At 38.7% G+C, this 18,683-nt stretch overlaps 1 protein-coding gene and 1 pseudogene across 1 annotated transcript in view; one reads left to right on the forward strand and one right to left on the reverse strand.

Annotated features, from left to right (window-relative positions):
• Positions 1-18,683, forward strand: part of Rfx6 (regulatory factor X, 6) — a 53,484-nt gene that overhangs the window by 12,113 nt on the left and 22,688 nt on the right. Inside the window, exons 5-6 of the mRNA NM_001414918.1 lie at positions 7,657-7,734; positions 8,941-8,968. Of these exons, the coding sequence (NP_001401847.1) occupies positions 7,657-7,734; positions 8,941-8,968 (106 nt within the window). The remainder of the gene's footprint in view (positions 1-7,656; positions 7,735-8,940; positions 8,969-18,683) is intronic.
• LOC134483940 (ribosome biogenesis protein NSA2 homolog) lies at positions 842-5,384 on the reverse strand (annotated as a pseudogene).

Consider the following 18,683-nt stretch of genomic DNA (forward strand, 5'->3'; position numbering starts at 1 on the left):
TTAGTTTTTGTCTCAGAGAGTAGGCAGTTTCACTCACCAACAATATGCCTCAATGTTGACTAAGAAACAATCCTATCCCAGGAAGGAAAGAAGATATATCTATTCCTAGTGGAGGGATCAAGAAAACAATGGCTGGAGCCATCACAAGCTCTTTATGGAGAGCCAGTAAGCCAGGCAGAAACAGTTAAGTTTACAAAGTGCTTCTGACTGGGTGAAAGGAGTGAGTAGATTTCTATATTTCATAGGTGATAAAATATTTTGAGCTTTGCCAAATTTTGGATTGTGCCAATCACACATACGTGATTATATCTGCTTGACCTTAATTGACAAGTTAGTTATAGAGTTTCTTTTATGACACATTGTTAGTCTTAAAACTTTTTCCATATATTCAATTATTTGATGAGTTTATTGACTCCGTGTTACAGGAAGCTTGCAATCTAGAAGGCTTTATTTACACGTGGAAGGTCAACTATGAGACAGCCCGATCAATGCTGCAGGTCTGAGGGATTCACATGGACTATTTGTGCTACTCTAACTCATGATGACTCCTAGTGTGTATCAATGCCCATTATTCAAATTATATTTATAGGCTTAAGAATTTCTCTCTCTCTCTCTCTCTCTCTCTCTCTCTCTCTCTCTCTCTCTCTCTCTCTCTCTCTCTCTCTCCCTCTCTTTTCCAAAATTGGGCAGTATTTTATTTTCCTTTACAATTCAATAAATACTTCTCGATGACTGCACATCAGGTAAGGTTACTTGGTAGTTCAGAAGGATCACAGTGATGGTGTTTCCTGACAGTGGGTAGTCTTTGGTAGTGAGTGGAATGACTTGTATGATGTCACTGTCAAACCAGAAAGACTGCATTTATTCACCCGTTATTTTCAGGATTGTTGATAACTTGGGCACACTTCCCCCAAATCGCCTTGCCTCCTGTGTCCCAAGGCCCAGCTCGCTCACATTCACTTCAGTGACTGTACCTCTGGTGATCACACCCAGGGTTGTGTATAATGGGGATGGTGGATCCTTTTTCATACCGAGCATAGGCAGGCAAAAGGTAGCTTTCAGCTCAGGGTGTATAACATGGGTTTTGTTGAGGCGTGGACCCATTGGCCTAATGACCCTTTCTTTCATATTTAGGTGGTTTTCTTGTAAAACCATCACCAACAAAGCAGACTTTTGTAACCATTCTCTTCCATGCCTTCTTTTTTCTTTTTCCTGTTCGAATAACTTTCAATACCTCTGTTTCTCCTTGGGCACCAACTTTGGGGAGCGGGACTTCCCGATTTCCTTTCATTTCTGCTTAATCATGTTGGAAAGTGCTTTTGCTCTCAATTGCCTCTCTCTGTCCAGCAGGTAGGCAGGGACTGCTCCCCGTGGAGTCTTCTCATCACCCTTCTGCTTGGTGTTTCTCTTTCCATGCATCTTAATGGCCTTTTTCATCTGCATTTTCTCAGCATGTCGCTGTTTATGGTAGAGCTTAGCCTTCAGGCCAATCTTTTTTTTTTTTTTTTTTTCCTTCTTTGAATGTTCATGGGCCTCCCAACCCTCTTTCTTTCTCTTTTTCTCATGGTAGTCCAAATGATATCCATATTGTTTGTGGTGCAATTCAATCTATTCATTTTGTGGCAGGATGACAGCCGGGAAGCAGCCATCGGCAACCTCTTGGGTTCCAAAAAACCCTTAATTCCTGGGTATCACTGGCCCACAAGCTTGTTTCACTCAGACCGGAACAGGAAAGGCGGCTTAAGAATGTCTAAACGGGAGTAAGCTTGAGATTAAAAAAAAATTAGTTGTATCTTCTGCATTTCAGGGATGAAGGCAACATACGTACGCTGTTGAAGGACAGAGTTGCCCTGAGAAACGGTGACCTTCAACCCATACAGCTGTTAAATAAACAATAGACTTTAAATAAACCACAGGGTTGGTAAGATGGCAAATTGGGTAAAAGCACTTGGCGCCCAAACCTGATTATTTGAGCTTGGTCTTAAGACCTCATGGTGGAAGAAGAGAACTGACTCCTTAAAGTTGTCCTGGTCTCCACACAGAGGCACTCATAGTCACATCACAACACACACACACACACACACACACACACACACACACACACACACACACACACACAAACACGCACACACCATGTGCTCATACATACAAAAATAAATAAAATTTAACATAAATCACAGATTTTTTTATTGGATATTTTCTGTATTTACATTTCAAATGTTATCCCCTTTCCCAGCTCCTCCTTCTCCAATGACCCCCTCCCCCTGCTTCTATGAGGATGCTCCCCCTCCCACCCATCCACTCCTACCTCAACACTCTGACTACACTGCCCCTACACTGGGGAAATGAGCCTTCACAGGACCAAGGGTTTTTCCTCCTGTTGATGCCAGACAATGCCATTCTTTGCTACGTATGTGACTGGAGCCATGGGTCCCTCCATGTGTACTCTTTGGTTGGTGGTTTAGTTCCTGGGAGCTGGGATGGGGACTGCAGCAGTGGTTGGTTGACATTGTTGTTCTTCAACAAGGTTGCAAACCCCTTCAGCTTCTATAGTCCTTGTCCTAACTTCCCCCACTGGGGTCCCCATGGTCAGCCTGATGGTTATTTGCAAGCACCCTCATCTAAATCAGTAGGGCTCTGGCACAGCCTCTCAGGACACATCCATATCTGGCTACAGTCAGCAAGCACTTCTTGGCATCAACAATAGTGACTGGGTTTGGTGGCTGCATATGGGGTGGATCCCCAGGTGGGGCAGTCTCCGGATGGCCTTTCCTTCAGTCTCTGCTCCACCCTTTGTCTCCATATTTCCTCCTGTGAGTGTTTTTTGTTCTCCCTTCTAAGAAGGACTAAAGCATCAACACTTTGGTCTTCCTTCTTCTTGAGCTTCATATGCATTGTGAATTGTATTTTGGGTATTCTCAGCTTTTGGACTAATATCCACTTATCAGTGAGTGCATACCATGTGTGTTCTTTTGAGACTGGGTTACCTCACTCAGGATGATATTTTCTAGTTCCATCCATTTGCCTAAGAATTTCATCAAGTCATTGTTTTTAAATGTACCACATGTTCTGTATCCATTCCTCTGTTGAAGGGCATCTGGGTTCTTTCCAGCTTCTGGCTATTATAAATAAGGCTGCTATGAACATAGTGGAACACGTGTCCTTGTTATATGTTGGAGCATCTTTTGGGTATATGCCGAGGAGTAGTATAGCTGGGTCCTCAGGCAATATTATGTCCAATTTTCTGAGGAACCTCCAGATTGATTTGCAGAGTGGTTATAGCAGCTTGCAATCCCACCAACAATGGAGGAGTGTTCTCCACATCCTCGCCAGCATCTGCTGTCACCCGAGTGTTTGATCTCTTCTGACTGGTGTGAGGTGGAATCTCAGGGTTGTTTTGAAAATCACAGATTTCTTTTTGAAGCTTTGTTTGACGTTGGGATAATATATTATAGACTGTGGCATGTATGTATGAAGTCCCTTACAGTAGCAGTAGGCAACTACTATTACCGTTTGCTGTCACTGTCTTCAACAGGTGCAGCATGTGTCAACTCAGAATTGCCTTCCTTCCTTTTAAAAATTGTTTTATTCATTTACATTTTAAATGTTGCCCCCCTTCCCCATTCCCCCTTCTCTTAAGAGTTCTCCACCCCATCCCTTCTTCCCTTTGCCTATGAGAGAGTGCTCCCCACCCACTCACCCACCCTCCCACACCTCTCAACTACTTAGCTCCTCACCCATCCATTCCTACCTCAACCCCCATCCCCCTTCCCTAGGGCATAAAGTCTTTAGAGAATTAGGGACATCCTTTCCCACTGAGGCCAGACAAGGGAGTTCCTTTGCATGCTCGTCTGCTCCAAGACTGGTAACTCCTCAGGGTCTGAGTCCCTCCCCTATCTGGCTCTGGATCTTCACAATCTAGCACACAGAAGAGCATTTGAAGAAGACTCTCTCTTTCGATGATTCCCTATCACCAGGCATGCTCATGAGACTGCATTGCGATACCAGGTCAGAATCCTGGTGTCTGGGTTGATATGTCAGTACATTTGACCAGTAAAGTACACAAGACCTTGACTTTGAATTCGAGCTTGTAAACTTTCATACTCTAATTGTAATTAACATGCATTGGTAATAAATGACAATAATGAAATCGTCTTCTAAAAATAAGGTACTGGTAAGTGTATATGATAACAATCTTAATGTCATAAATAAGAAAACAAATTACAAAGCCACACTAGTGAAGGAAGCTGCAATTTAAAATAATGAATGCAACTATAGTTAATTGCAATTAATGCAACTGTCAGATAATTTTTTTAATATTGCATTTTTAAGTTTTTAATCTTTTTCTACAGTCCAGCCTTTATCTCCCTCCTGGTCTGCCCTCTGACTGTTCCAGATCTCATACCTTCCCCCTCCTTCCTCTCCAAAAGGATGTCTCCACCCCCAACCCCCATCCCCCCAGACCTCCACCCAGACCAGGCAGTCCTCTGCTGTATAAGTGTCAGGGACCTCATATCAGCTGGTGTATGCTACCTGGTTGGTGGCTCGCTGTCAGAGCAATCTTGGGGGTCCAGGTTAGTTGAGTCTGCTGGTTTTCCTCTAGGGCTGCCCTCCTTCTCAGCTTCTTCCAGCTTTTCTCTAATTCAACCACAGGGGTCACCAGCTTCTGTCCCTTGGTTGGGTGTAAATATCTCCATCTGACTCTTTCGGCTGCTTGTTGGGCCTTTCGGGGGTGGGGTAGCCATGCTGGGCTTCTGTTTGTAAGCACACCATAGCATCAGTAATAGTTTCAGGATTTGGGGCCTCTCCCTAAGCTGGATCTCAATTTAGGCCTGTCACTGGACCTCCTTTTCCTCAGGCTCTCCTCCATTTTTGACCCTACAGTTCTTTCAGACAGGAATAATTCTGGGTCAGTGTTTTTGACTGTGGGATGGCAACCCCATCCCTCCACTTGATGCCCTGTCTTTCTACTGGAGATGGACTCTATAAGTTCCCTCTCCCCACTGTGGGTCATTTCATCTATTGTTCCTCCCTTTGAGTCCTGAGAGTCTCTCATCTCCCAGGTCTCTGGTACATTCTAGAGGGTCTCCCCTCCTCCTACCTCCTGAGGTTGTCTGTTTCCACTCTTTCCGCTGGCCCTCAGGGCTTCAGTCCTGTTCCTCCCTCCCCTAAGCCCTGATCATGTTCCCTTTTTCCCCTCCCTGTCCCTTTTCCACCCAAGTCCTCCCAATTCCCAATGCAGGTAAGTTTAAAATCTGGAAATATACTTTCCTCAGTGTCCATTGGTGTGATCACTACAACAGGTCTAGCAGGCATCTAGCTCAGGAGGCCATGAACTGGGGTGAAGAGCTGGCCTTACTTTTCGTGTCTATTTCGTTCATCATGATTCTGACAACTGTCCCAATGGCCAGACATGATAGACATGCTTTGGTATTTATTGAACTCATGGCTACCTCTTGGAATTATCTGGCTGCCTGTCACCTTTGAAGGCAGTGTAGTTCTTTATAAATTGTGTGGCAAACTGTTGTATTTTGCCCCTGTGCTGTTTGTATTTTTATGCTAATTGGTGCTGCCCCAAGGAGGAGTGGATAACATTCACAGATGATTTCATGTGTACCTTTCCCCCATTTTAGTTGGTTAAATAAAGGCGAGAGCCTGTGATTGGATAGTAGAAGGGAAAGGTGGGGTTGGAGGTTTTGGAGAGGTAGACGAGGGGATGGAGGAGACAGAGGAAGCCTGAGAAGGGTGGAAAGAAAATGGAGCAGAACCATGTGGCCTGGAGAAGCCACAAGTAGCAAGGGATCTCATAGCTGGGAAACAGAGCAGTGTAGTGGTGGATCTGCCCAATCTAGGCTCGCAGCTTATAAATATTATAACTGAGTTATGTGTTCTTTGCTTGGGCTTATTGGGGTTGGAGATTTACTGCAATAGCAAACAACTTTACCATGGGATAGAATTATTTTATTACAGGCTAAAAAGGGGGTTAGAAATGAGAAACAAAAAGAAGTTTATTGATGGTTGAAATGACGCTGAGCATATACTGTTCTAGCAAGTGTACTTGTTTAAACTACAGAGTCTGGAGAGCAAAAGAACATGGAATTACAATATTTTTCCACTTAAAAAGAGCCTCTCAATGTTGGACACCACTAGTTTATTTCTTCTAATGCAGTGACATTGTACTGGTATCTTAGTGTTAAAGTTTTAAAAAGGAAATATTGATACTTACTTCAAACCTCTAAGCTCATAATCTGCATTCTACTACTTTATCTGCCAAATGCATATAAATCTGCTAGTTTACCCATAGTTTAAGACCGGCTGATACTGTTTATTATTTGTTATTTACTGTTTGATTATTTCTATCACTGCATTTCCTTCGATTGGGTCTTCACTAGTTAAGTTTCTTTCTTTTACTATAGACAAGTAAAGCCAGTTCAATATTTTTGAGCTTTCAGACATTTCCTATTTTTCCATCTCCGTTCTTGTTTTAATACACCTTAGAGATCCTCTTGCCTCATATTATATCGTATAGTTTTTACCATCTATAAAAGTGGAATAGTTATGGCAGTCTTCTGTTCAGGTTCATAGGATACTGTTTTCCTTTGACCAAAACTAATAGCGTAAATCTTCTTTGTCTTTTCAGGCTTACAAAATATCATTCTTCCTGTTTTTAAAACATATAACACTGTGTGTGTGTGTGTGTGTGTGTGTGCACACACATGTGTGCGTGTGCGTACACATGTGTTAGTTTTAAACCAATGTATAACTCAAGCGACATTGAGTCACTAGCGACAGACTTGCTGCCACAATCTTTGTGCTTGGAAGCTCTGATTCCTCCATTGTCAGATAGTCCCTAGCCCTAGCGAATGCCCTCATCCAAAGACTACATCTTTCCCTTTGGGCCCTGGAGCCATGACCTTTCCCTTGAGCTCTGGGGAGCTTCTCCTAATCATACACGGGAGGCCACCTTACCCTACCAATCACCCATACCCTACCTGTGCATATGACCCTGAGCTAAAGAGTGGCTATGGGAAATGTGAGAGTGGTGGAAGGATCTGGGATGTGCAGTACCCGTCCCTCACAGTGAACAGAGCAAAAACTGATAAGTGATGGATTCCCCACTACCATGCTCTCACCTGGACCTCCATGAGTCTAAGAATCCCAAAGTCGGATTGCTAGGTCATTATGGGCATGCACTAGAAATGTAATAGCACAGGAATAGCCTATGAAGCCAACTCATTTATTTATTTATATTTTTAAGTATTTTGACATGCTGCCTAAAGCTTTTATATGTACATCTTTTCTAGGTCATGCAAATTTTTAGAAATAGAACAACTATACCAAGTTCTTTTTCTTTAATTACTAATGTCATAAGAATGGCTTGAAGTGTGTGTCTGCCATTGTTACACTCATACGGTAATGCCAAAAAGTGACTAAAGTACAGTTAGTCTTGGGTCCAATAGAAGTGCCGTCATATTTTAGTTTTATCTACTTCATGACTTTAAGTACACATAGATGGGAAAGCATGGCAGGAAGATGGGCAGTGGTACCTCACAGGGATGGTTTTCTGTGGGTGGCAGGACTTAATGGGTTAGTGCAGTTATTCCTAAGTTTTGCTTCTCTTTCATTAATTCAGAAATGGTTCTTATCTTAACGTAGGTATCATTACTATGGGATTGGCATCAAAGAAAGCAGCGCCTATTACCACTCTGTTTATTCTGGAAAGGGCTTGACAAGGTAGGGTGATAACATAGTAAACATTCATTTCTGCATTTCTTTAAGTATATGTGGTATCTATTCAATAAATTGCTTTGTAATTTTTTTCACTATGAAAATGTTTTCTTCTAATTATCAAACCTAATGTCAATATACTATGAATATTATCACAATATAGTCTAGATTACTTGGTAAACTATATAGTCTTAATGGTTAATGAGAAAGTAATGGTGAGCAAGGGTCCCCCAAGAGATGAGGAGAAGAATCCAAGGAAGGAGAATTGCCTTTAAGTTTACACTTACTCAGGGGCTGGGGAAGATGGCTCAAGGGTTAAGAATACTTGTTCTTGCAAAGGACTCACATCCTCCCATAAATACCCAAAACTCCAGTTCTGGAAGATCCAATGCTGTCTTATGGCCTCCATGACACTCAGACATACATGTAGCCATAAACATACAAATAACATAAAAATAAATAAATCTTTTAAATATTTTCATTTACTCAAAGAGTTGTTTATTTTCAATAAAAATAAAGTTAAAATGTGATTTTTTAAGATAGTAGTTTTAAAAATCTGTATATTTGAATAATACCTTAACAATACAAAAATGTTATTATAATAATTGCTAAACATAATCTTTGAGTACCATATTATTTATTAAGACAGTCTGATATGATGGTCCATTTGAGTCTCTGTGATAAAAATCCATTTACTATAAAGAGCACATTGTTTTAACTGCCATGAACTATCAGGAGCAGGATATTAATATGTGGTATTATAATCAATAAAACCAGGTGGAACACAAGTTTTAGAAGAATGTTGGAACAAACTAATTAAAACTTCACCTGAGATTTCCTCATGGTGTGGTTATGGAGACTTATTTATTAACTCTTAGAAGAACTAAATTTAATAGCAAAATATCTTTAGGGAGAATTAGTCACTTGAGATTAATTTGGATATTTACAGTAATATGTTACTAGTGAATACCCTCAAGAAAATGTAAATACAGGCTAGGACACATACAAAACTTTAGTATAGTATTTCTGCTTGTCTCAAATCTTATTCAATTTCCCATGATTATCTTCTATTTTAATTTCTTCTCCCAAACCATTTTATAGATATTTGAACAGTTAATGATGTTGTGAAACAGACTACTTCTAATGTCCTCTGGGTTGTCTTGGTGCAATGTTCATTTCTTTCAAACTAATGAGAAGTTTATGATTTTTAAGGTTTTCGGGGAGCAAACTGAAGAATGAGGTAAGAACGCTCTTCGCATCTGCTTTGTGTCTTAAAAGGTCAGAAAGTTCTTTTTACCTAAGTATGAAAGCAAATGTTATTTATTGGGAGCTGGTTAAAAACAAGAACTCCAAATCCAGTTAGGCCAGACTTTGAGTGAGAATCTTTGCATGGACCCGCTCAACCACTACCTGTTTGTTTGGGAGACAGTTTTCAGTGATTTAATACCATATATGTAGAAACTGAAAAGTAAGCCTCTACTGACCTAAAAACGTCTACTTCAGTGACTAGGAAAGCTTAAGTAGAGAATATAGAAAGAATTGGTAATTGAACTATATACTGATTCAGGGAAAAGCTTTCATAGTTGTCAAGAAGCCTGAATGCTGTACAGCCCTGCTCTTTGTTCAACTACTCTGTGTATACACACACACACACACACACACACACACACACACACACACACACATACCACACACACACACACACCACACACACACCACACACACACACCACACACACATACCACACACACACACACCACACACACCACACACACACACCCCTCACAGGCATACATGTTTACACACACACACACACAGGCACACATGCTTGCATACACACACTTGCACAAGCACATGCGTACACACACATGTACACATATACATACAGGCACTCACACATGCATGCATGCTTGCAACCACACATGCACTTATACATGCATGCAACTCACACTGTATGAAATCTTTTCCCCTTGGCTTCCTCTCCAACCTCTCCTAAAAGAACAGATCGGTAAACTGACTTTATCTAAATGAGTTATACTACCATTAGGGACGGCATGGCTGATTAGACACATGATAAGACCTTCATTATCTTCATCTTAACTAATCATTAAAACAAGGTGCCATAGAACTCAAGGCTCATGACAATGTGTTGTGTGGTAAAGAGTAACTCAAGCTAAAGTGTAACTCCATTAATTTAATGGAATAATACAAGCATATTATGGTAAGAAATAATAAAAGGCCCCAACCCTCTGAAATGACCAGTTTCTTTCCAGTACTTTTAAAACAGTTAATGGTTAATTACACAATAAACTCCAGATTGCCTTTTTTTATCAATGAAATAATAGCTTTTATTAAATAAACAATGATGAAACTGCAAAAATATTGACTTAGAAATGCACGTTGGCTCATTTAAGATTAGGTCAAAGGGCTTGTCAGTGACTTCACTCAGGTATTCTTCCAGTCTGATTGACCATTGAGCTTTGATGCATTCAGTGATTTACCCTGTGTACAGCACATTTTAGCTCACACAGTAAAAGGAAAATACATCTGAGATCTACTTGTTCCTCTTTAGGAAACTATGTTACTAATCGACATTTAGCCAATAAAAATTTTAATAAACTTTTCTTGGCGTGTTATATGGGCTATGCATTTTCTATAAGCACCTGCATCAATAGTCATGCATTTTTGTGATGATGACTAACCATGAAAGAACTTTCCAAAAGCTCAGAGCTGAGTAACCTTTTGCAGGCAGAGGGCTGAACTCAGGCAGTTTCTACCACTGAGTGGAACCCCCATTTGCTTAAAGTGATTTTTTTTCTTTTCTTTTTTTTTTCGGAGCTGGGGACCGAACCCAGGGCCTTGCACTTGCTAGGCAAGCGCTCTACCGCTGAGCTAAATCCCCAACCCTTAAAGTGATTTTTAAAGTGATAAGATATTTGCACCACAAAGTTGAAAAATTCAAAATTATTTTTGTGCTTAAGGTGATCAACAATTCCTGTTTGTTAAGGACAAAATATAATCAGTGCAAATCTATGTATACTATCCATGTATACTATGTTATTTGAATATTAATAATTCTGACATAGATTGAGTAGCTGCCAATCCTGGTGATTTACAGCCAAAGCAAACAAGGCTGAGAGATTCATGGGCATAAACATCAGGTGGGGTTCTGCTTTTTTAAATCCACGGTCAAAGCAACTAATTTACATATTTATAATACTACAGGTTCTAGAGGACAAGGTAGTATCTAGATATATGTGTGGAATTTAAAGCATATATTTATGAATTAAAAATTTAAGACAATCAAAATTTATAAACCGCTATGTTTATAACTTCTCCATCTTTTTTTTCATTTTAATTGTTGTTTAGCTTTTGTGTGTCCAGTGTTTGTTTTCCTTTACATTCTGAAGTGCTTAAAGCTTTGCAAAGACATGTATAATAAATAATAAAATTTCATATACTCATCATCCTAAGACATGAGAATGAAGGTTCACATCTTCCATTCAAACTAGAAAGTGGAAAGGCAGATTCAGATGTATGTTGCAAACTCTATGACAGTGGGCTGAGGTAGCTTCCTTAACGCTCTATTTCTCTGTCAGGTCACCAGCTGTGAACAACTTGGGAAAAATGGGTTGGAGAAGCTTTAGGAAGGTCATGGCCACTGTGAATATTTCACTGTTTTCATTACTTGTTAATAGGCTGATATTAAGTTTATTGTTTAAAACATGAGGTTCAAATTTATCAGTATAATAAAGGTCTGCTTCAGAGTTCCTCAGACTGTTTTGTATTACCATATTCCTTTGCATTAATAACAATTGTATAAGTGTGAAGAAAGTTGTGTTTTAAGAGTGCATTAAGTGATAAAAATAAAAAAAATGTGTGCTAACTCATGGCTATGACAAATATATGTGCTAGCTATTTAAGGCACTGCACATCCACAACAAAATAGTGACAGTGGTTCCCTCCATATACAGGACATATAGTCATCTTTGGTCTGTTTGTTTGTCTCTCATTGTATGTATCTTCACTGAATCTCTTTATATAACAATCAAAAATTATTATGTGCTTTAAAATCTTAAATTCTAAATAAAAATACATTTGTCAAAAAAAAAAAAAAAAGAAAAAAGAAAAGTCAGCTGTCCTCAAGCACCATTCCCAGGGTTGGGAATGCAGTCCTAATGTCCCTAGGTGCCCACCATATGTAGAACTCTTTTGAAAGACACGTATTAGTTACATATCTTTCTGGGAGAAGTAGGAAAATTCAAATAATTTCTTCATTTCTCATGGATTTTCTGTTGAGAACTGTGGAAACAGTCTTAGAAAACTATGAATGGGAATTATATAGGAAATTATAGCGTTTGGATGACAGGAACCTGCAGAAGTATTAAAGAGTAGTCACAATTTTAAAAAAGCATAAATATATCAAAATTAAAATTATAAGAGATACTACTGGTTAGGTCCACTAGATATTATATATATATATACATATATATTCTAATAGATACCTCCATGGTAATTAATTTTTGAAATCAATCAAAATAGCTATAAACTTTATATAGGTTATATAGAAAGTAATAGTTAAGAGAAGTATAAACCAGAAGACTCCATAAAAGGACATGTCTAATAGATACCAAAATCTTATGAGTATCTGATATGGACTCAACTATAAACAGAAAAAATGCAATAGAGATTCAGTAGCTGAAAAAATTCTCTAGTATAAATAAAGATTGAGTGGTTAGGGTTGACTGCAGTAAAAAAGGGATGAAGATATTTTTCAAAGACTTGTTTCAAGTCCTTGCTAGAGGAAGTTGGGTTATCAAAGCAAAAGGTACCACAAATTATTCCTGTCTGCACAAAGCCTGCCTTGATGCTTCCTCAAGAGAAAAACAGTTATTTTTGTTGTTACTGTTGTTTTGCTTTTCTACTAATATGTTTGATATTGATCTTAAAATAATCGTAACATATTGATCTCTTACACACTTCATGTGCCAGAGAGAAAGACATGATGATAGTAGTTTTGTAGTTTATTTCATCTCAAACCTATAGTTTTGGTTGTTGTTAGTTCTCCTTGTTTACTTGCTTTTTCTTCTTTTACTGTTTGAGAACTTCACACATGCATAGATTGTTTTTTGATAAAATGTTCTCCACTTTCTCTTCTTCAAATAAAACTTGGGTAGGTTTTGACAGGCGGCATCCCATCAGAGACTGACTCTCCTTCCCCCAGATACCACCAATTACAAATAGCTCCTGAGCTAGGATGGGGCTTTATGGGTTCCTCTCCAGCACAAGCTGGGATCTTTGATTGGCAGTCACAGAAGTTGTGAGTTTATTTGTGCAAAGGAACTATCATTTCTAGCAAATACTGTTTCGCTATCAATGTGCATGACATCTGTCACTTGCAATCTTTCTACATGCTATATCAGGATGGCCCTTAAGCCTGGAAGAAAAGGGGTGTGATATAGATGTCCTAATGAAAGCTGAGTACTCCACAGATTTTCATGCTCTGCACATTGGCCAGTTGTAGGTCTCTATACTGATAACTATCTAATACAAAAGAAACTTTTCTGATAAATAATGAGAGTCACACTAATCTATGTGTACAGAGATCAGTCATTAGGAGTTACTTTAATACTATGTACATTTAGCAAATAACAGTGTTGTGTTTTCATCTAGGATTTTTGACTTCTCTAGATATAGTATTTATAAATATATTCTGGGATATGGTAGCTACTAATCATAAAATGTCATTAAAAAAACTAAAAATCAAAATTTGTAGTCACACTATATTTCAATTGATTATAAATTATATGCAGTGAATGGTTACTATTTTAGATAGAATTTACAGAACATTAGCACCATAGAAGTTCTGCTGAGCAGCACTGTTCCATGATGTGTAAAAAAATGTGATACATTAGAAATGTAACAGAGTGAGGTTGACCAGATGTCTCAAAGTTTAAGACTATTTCTTGCTCTTCCAGAGGACCACAATTCTTGGTTCCCAGAATTGACATCAGGTGGCTCACACCTTTTCAGGTCTCCACGGTCACCTGCATTCATTTACACATAACCACACACATGCACATAATTAAATAAAAAATTTAAAATCTTTTAAAAAGACATATAACCAAGAATAATATATATTCAAATAACAATAACAAGAATAACTACTATAAAATATTGATGCTCAAGACACCTATTCTGGATGGTTAGTATTCATACTAAATGAAAAAAATAATATTTTGGATACTATCTTTGTCAATAAAAATTACTCAATACAAATATTTGTAGGGAAATGAAAGCCAGACCTGGTGATGTACACATATGATCACAGCCAGCACTTGGTATTTTAAGATTTGCCTGATCTACTGAGTGTGTTCCAGGGCAGCTAGGGTTGCACAAAGAATTCTAGTCTTGAAAAAAAAAAAACAGAAAAGAAAAAGGAAATGCAAAATTATTAGAACCATTATAAGTAACTTTTCACAAGGTCTGAAGAAATGCTGTAGTTAGGAATATGAAAAAAAACACCCTTGAATACTAGAAGAGACAATATCTGATAAAGTCAAAGGTACCATATTTAATAGCATTCTTAAAGAAATTCTCACAGAACAGAGAGGCACATAGAAGAATGTTCATTTCAACATTGTTTATCATCATTGTATCTAAATGCTGGAAAATAATTTAAATATCTATTGTGATTTAATGGGAATGAGGGAACTGTCTTTAGAATGTGAGTAATTTTGAAACCATAGTGAGTAGATTATAGAGGACATCAATGTAGGATACATTATGTATGGTACCAATTTTAAACAATAAATATTGATTCAGAATCTATTTATAGGAAACAAAGTTTAAAGTATGAATAGTGGTGATCTAGGCCACACCCAGATCATTGATTTTTTTTTCTAGTGGAAAGGAAAGGTAGCTTAAATAAGGATGGCTGCAAAGGCTGTTTTATCATAGGGAGTGTCTCATGTTTTAGTCAGGATGATAAGTATATTCATTATCTATCCTATGTAGCTTTGCAAAGCCACAATGCAAGCTGAACAACAATTAAAAAGCTCAGAAATAGGGCAGAAAGCATAATTAGTTTGTAATCTTATGAATTTACATTGACTTAAAATTTTGGTTTATAAATACATCTTTTAAATTTCAAAATCGTGGAGAACTTCTCAGAAACCTTTAATCCCTTGCAATAAAATAAAACATAATTATATTGTCCTGGTGAAGAAATACATTTTATTGTTTTTGTTAGAAATCAGGTTTTAACATTTTTAATCTCCTTTTATTGAAAATAGAATATTTTCTCACACAATATATTATCATTATAGTTTCCCCTCATCCTACTAGTCTCAGTTCCTTTCTATTTGCCTTTCCCTCTGGAATCACTCCCTTTCTGTCTCTCATTTAAAAAGAACAGGCTTCCAAGAGACAACAACCAAATATGCCAAAATAAAATATAATAGGATATAGTAAAAACTGTCATACTGAAATTGGACATTACAACCCAACAGGAAGAAGAGACCCAAGGGCAGGGACAAGAGTCAGAGACACACTGTTCTCTAAGTCGAGAGTCTCACAGAAAGACTAAGCTAATGATTGTACTTAAATACACTCAGAGGAGCTGGAGTAGGCCCATGTAGGCCCTGTGCTGGCCTCTTCACTCTCTGTGAGATCTTTTGTACCTTGCGTAGTTGAAATTCAGATAGCCTTGTTCTTCTGGTGTCCTCTACCCACTCTGGGCCTTACAATCTTTTAACTTCCTCTTTCATGAGATTTCCTGAACTCTGAGAGGAGGGAATTGATGGAGACCTCCCATTAGAGACTCTTTTTCTCTCTGTCTCTGTCTCTCTGCATAATGTCTAGCTGAGGGTCTTTGCACCTGTTGCCCTCTGCTACCTGAGGAAGCTTCTCTGACTGAATTCATCACTGATCTATGAGTGTAGCAGAATATTATTAGGAGTCATTTATTGATACTTTTTTGTCAGACTAGTAGTATTTAGTTTTGTCCTAGGTCTTTGTGGCTACCTAGTCTCTAGTTCTTAGTTACCCAAGCAGTGTTGGTTATGGGTTCTTTCTCATAGAGTGGGCCTCAGTCAAACCAGACATTGGCTGTGTACTTCCACAAGTTTGGTGTCCCCATTGCTCTAGCACATCTTTCAGTCAGGGCAGATTATAGGCCACAAGTTTTGTAGCTGTGTTGGTTTCTATAAGAAAGCAGTTTTATTAATGCTTGACTTTGTTTTTTGAGCAATATGGAATTGAGTGGTTTTAATAACATATGCTACTCTTTATAACTTTAATCTTTCCACATTTATCTTTTGTGATTCTTATTCAATGGAAAATTATTCTTACCTTAGTATTCTCTGATGTCTCTCTTCCATACCGGATGATGCACTTTGTCTTTTTCTCTAGTTGTTTGTCTACTTTTGTGTCTTTGCGCTTATTTTTTAGTGAGCCAATGAGTTTAATTGGAGTTCCTTAGGATCTTAGGTTATTTACAGGGTGTTGAGCAATTTATTAGTGGCTTGCCACTGAAGAAAATATCTCATTTATTCCTAAAAACCACTAATTACCTATAGATATGGCTGTAGAAAGGGGCAGAGACTTGTGGCCCCAACCATACATAACACCAACTATATAGTATTTACAAATATTCAGGTAAAGACAGGGCCTCGTGAGTCCTTCTCAACACCATAATGGAATATAGAAAGACTCAGTCATGTGCAGGTCTGCCATGCCTAGAAGACAGCATTTCACAACACTTGATTCTTTCCCCTACCTCTTAGCATCTTTCTTCTGTATCTCTCATGTTTTCTGAGCCTTGGGCAGGATGAACACTGAACAGTTAGTTTCTGCAAGTTGATCAGTCGTGAGTCTCTGTAGATTCTGCTGCTCTCTGCAAAAATTCTTCTCTAACCAGAGCGGAAAGAAGCATAACTGTAAGCACACTTATTTAGGGACTGGAGAGATGGCTCAGTGGTTAAGAGCTCCGACTGTTCTTCCAGAGGTCCTGAGTTCAATTCCCAGCAACCACATGGTGGTTCACAACCATGTGTAATGGGATCCGAAACCTTCTTCTAGTGTACTCTACAGTATACTCACATACATAAAATAAATAAAAATCTTTTTTAAAAAAAGCATACTTATTTAGAAGACAACTGGCAGACACCTCAAGTCCATTTAGCAAAACAACAGTAGCTCCTGACCCCACTGCCTATGAGCTTTCCAGCTCACTTGGTTAATTGTTTCCTAGAACAATAGATGCTTTTTCATTTTATAATGTTCCACATTGATCTTAACTCCTTGACAAATGAAGTCCTATTCAGAAAGTCCATTTATTTATTTATTTATTTATGTATTTAATGTCCTGATTGCACCCTACCCATGTCCTCTCCTCTCAGTCCTGCCCTCTCAAGTACCTCCCCCATGACCCCCTCTTCTTCCCAGAGAAGGGGAAACCACTCAAGTGCCTTACCCTGGGACATCAAGGTGCATCCTCTTCAACTGAGGCCCAACCAGGCAGTCCAGCTAAGGGAAGGGGATCCAAGGGATCCGAGTCAGAGACAACCTCAGCTCCAGTTGTTAGGGGAAGCACATGGAGACCATGCTGCATGTCTGCTACAATGTATAGGAGCCCTAGGTCCAGCCCCTGCATGCTCTTTGGTTGGTGATTCAGTCTCTGTGAGCTCTCATGGGCCCAGGTTAGTTGACTCTGTAGGTCTTCTTGTGGCATCCTTGACTCCTTCTGCTTGTTCAATCCTGTTCCCTACTCTTCCACAAGACTCCCTGAGCACTGACTGATGGATGTTTGGCTGTGAGTCTTTGCATCTGTTTTCCATCTACTGCTGGATGAAACCTCTTAGGAGATAGTTTTTCTGGGCTAGCAGGGTATCTGCAAGCATAGCCGAGTATCACTAATAGTGTTAGGCATTTGCTCTCTCAAATGGGATAGGTCTGAAATTGGGCCAGTCATTAGTTGGCCATTCCCACAATCTCTGCTCCGTCTTAATCCCTCTGCATCTTGTTGGCAAGACAAATTTTGGGTCAAAGGTTTTACGGTTGGGTCGATGTTTCCCACCCTCCACTGGAGTCCCCAGCTGCTAGGAGTCTCAGCTAAGGTCACTTCCATAGACTCCAAGGAACTTCCAGAGTAATGCTTATGTTCTTTTTTTTCTAGAAGTTTTGATGGTTAGGCTTTACACTGAGGCTATAACTTGGCCTTTTCTTAGAAACCAAATTCTTTATTTTTATAAGTCAGCATTTTTTTTTGCTTAGAGTATCTTTGTTGGTTCACTGGCAGTGTTCATATATGGCAAACCCAAAACAGAGAAAGTTTTTGAAACAGATCTTGAATGATGACGTCTAATTAAATAGAGTGGATTGAGAGCTACTTGTAGGTATAACAGCATACGAGGATTATTCATATAATAGTTCTTGACTAGGTTTAAATTTTTACTTAACACTTCACATGCTTGAAAATATAGATGAGAGCTAAAATTTATAGCAATTAGGAATATTTGATTTTTGTATTAACATAAAGTTAGTTTAAATGCTTATACAGAATGTCTCCTTATACAACCAGTGGTCTTTAAAATATTTGTTGTTAAGGACTCAAAAGTCTTCCCAGCTTTTTTCCTGCTTTACCATGAAAGTCTAGAAGGACATAGAGAGCCTGGAACTGATAAGACAGGGAGAAAGCCCCACCTATGTAGGCCAGTAATCAATCCTTAGTCTAGTAAACAGATTCAATATGACTTAGATAAACAAGGGGACATGAGAAACCTAGAAGTGTGGGAAGCTAGAAGAAAGGATGAATTCCATTCTTCCTATCATTTGCCACATTTATAATTTTATTTCCAGTTCAAACTTTTGGTTGCAAGCCTATTTATTTAAATCTTTTTCTTTCAGTTTTTATTTTTGTTTTCTGAGACGGTGTCTCAGGTAGTCCAGGTTGC

The sequence above is a fragment of the Rattus norvegicus genome, chromosome 20 (genome assembly GCF_021556685.1).
Source record: "Rattus norvegicus strain SHRSP/BbbUtx chromosome 20, alternate assembly SHRSP_T2T, whole genome shotgun sequence".
NCBI classification, from domain to species: Eukaryota; Metazoa; Chordata; class Mammalia; order Rodentia; family Muridae; genus Rattus; species Rattus norvegicus.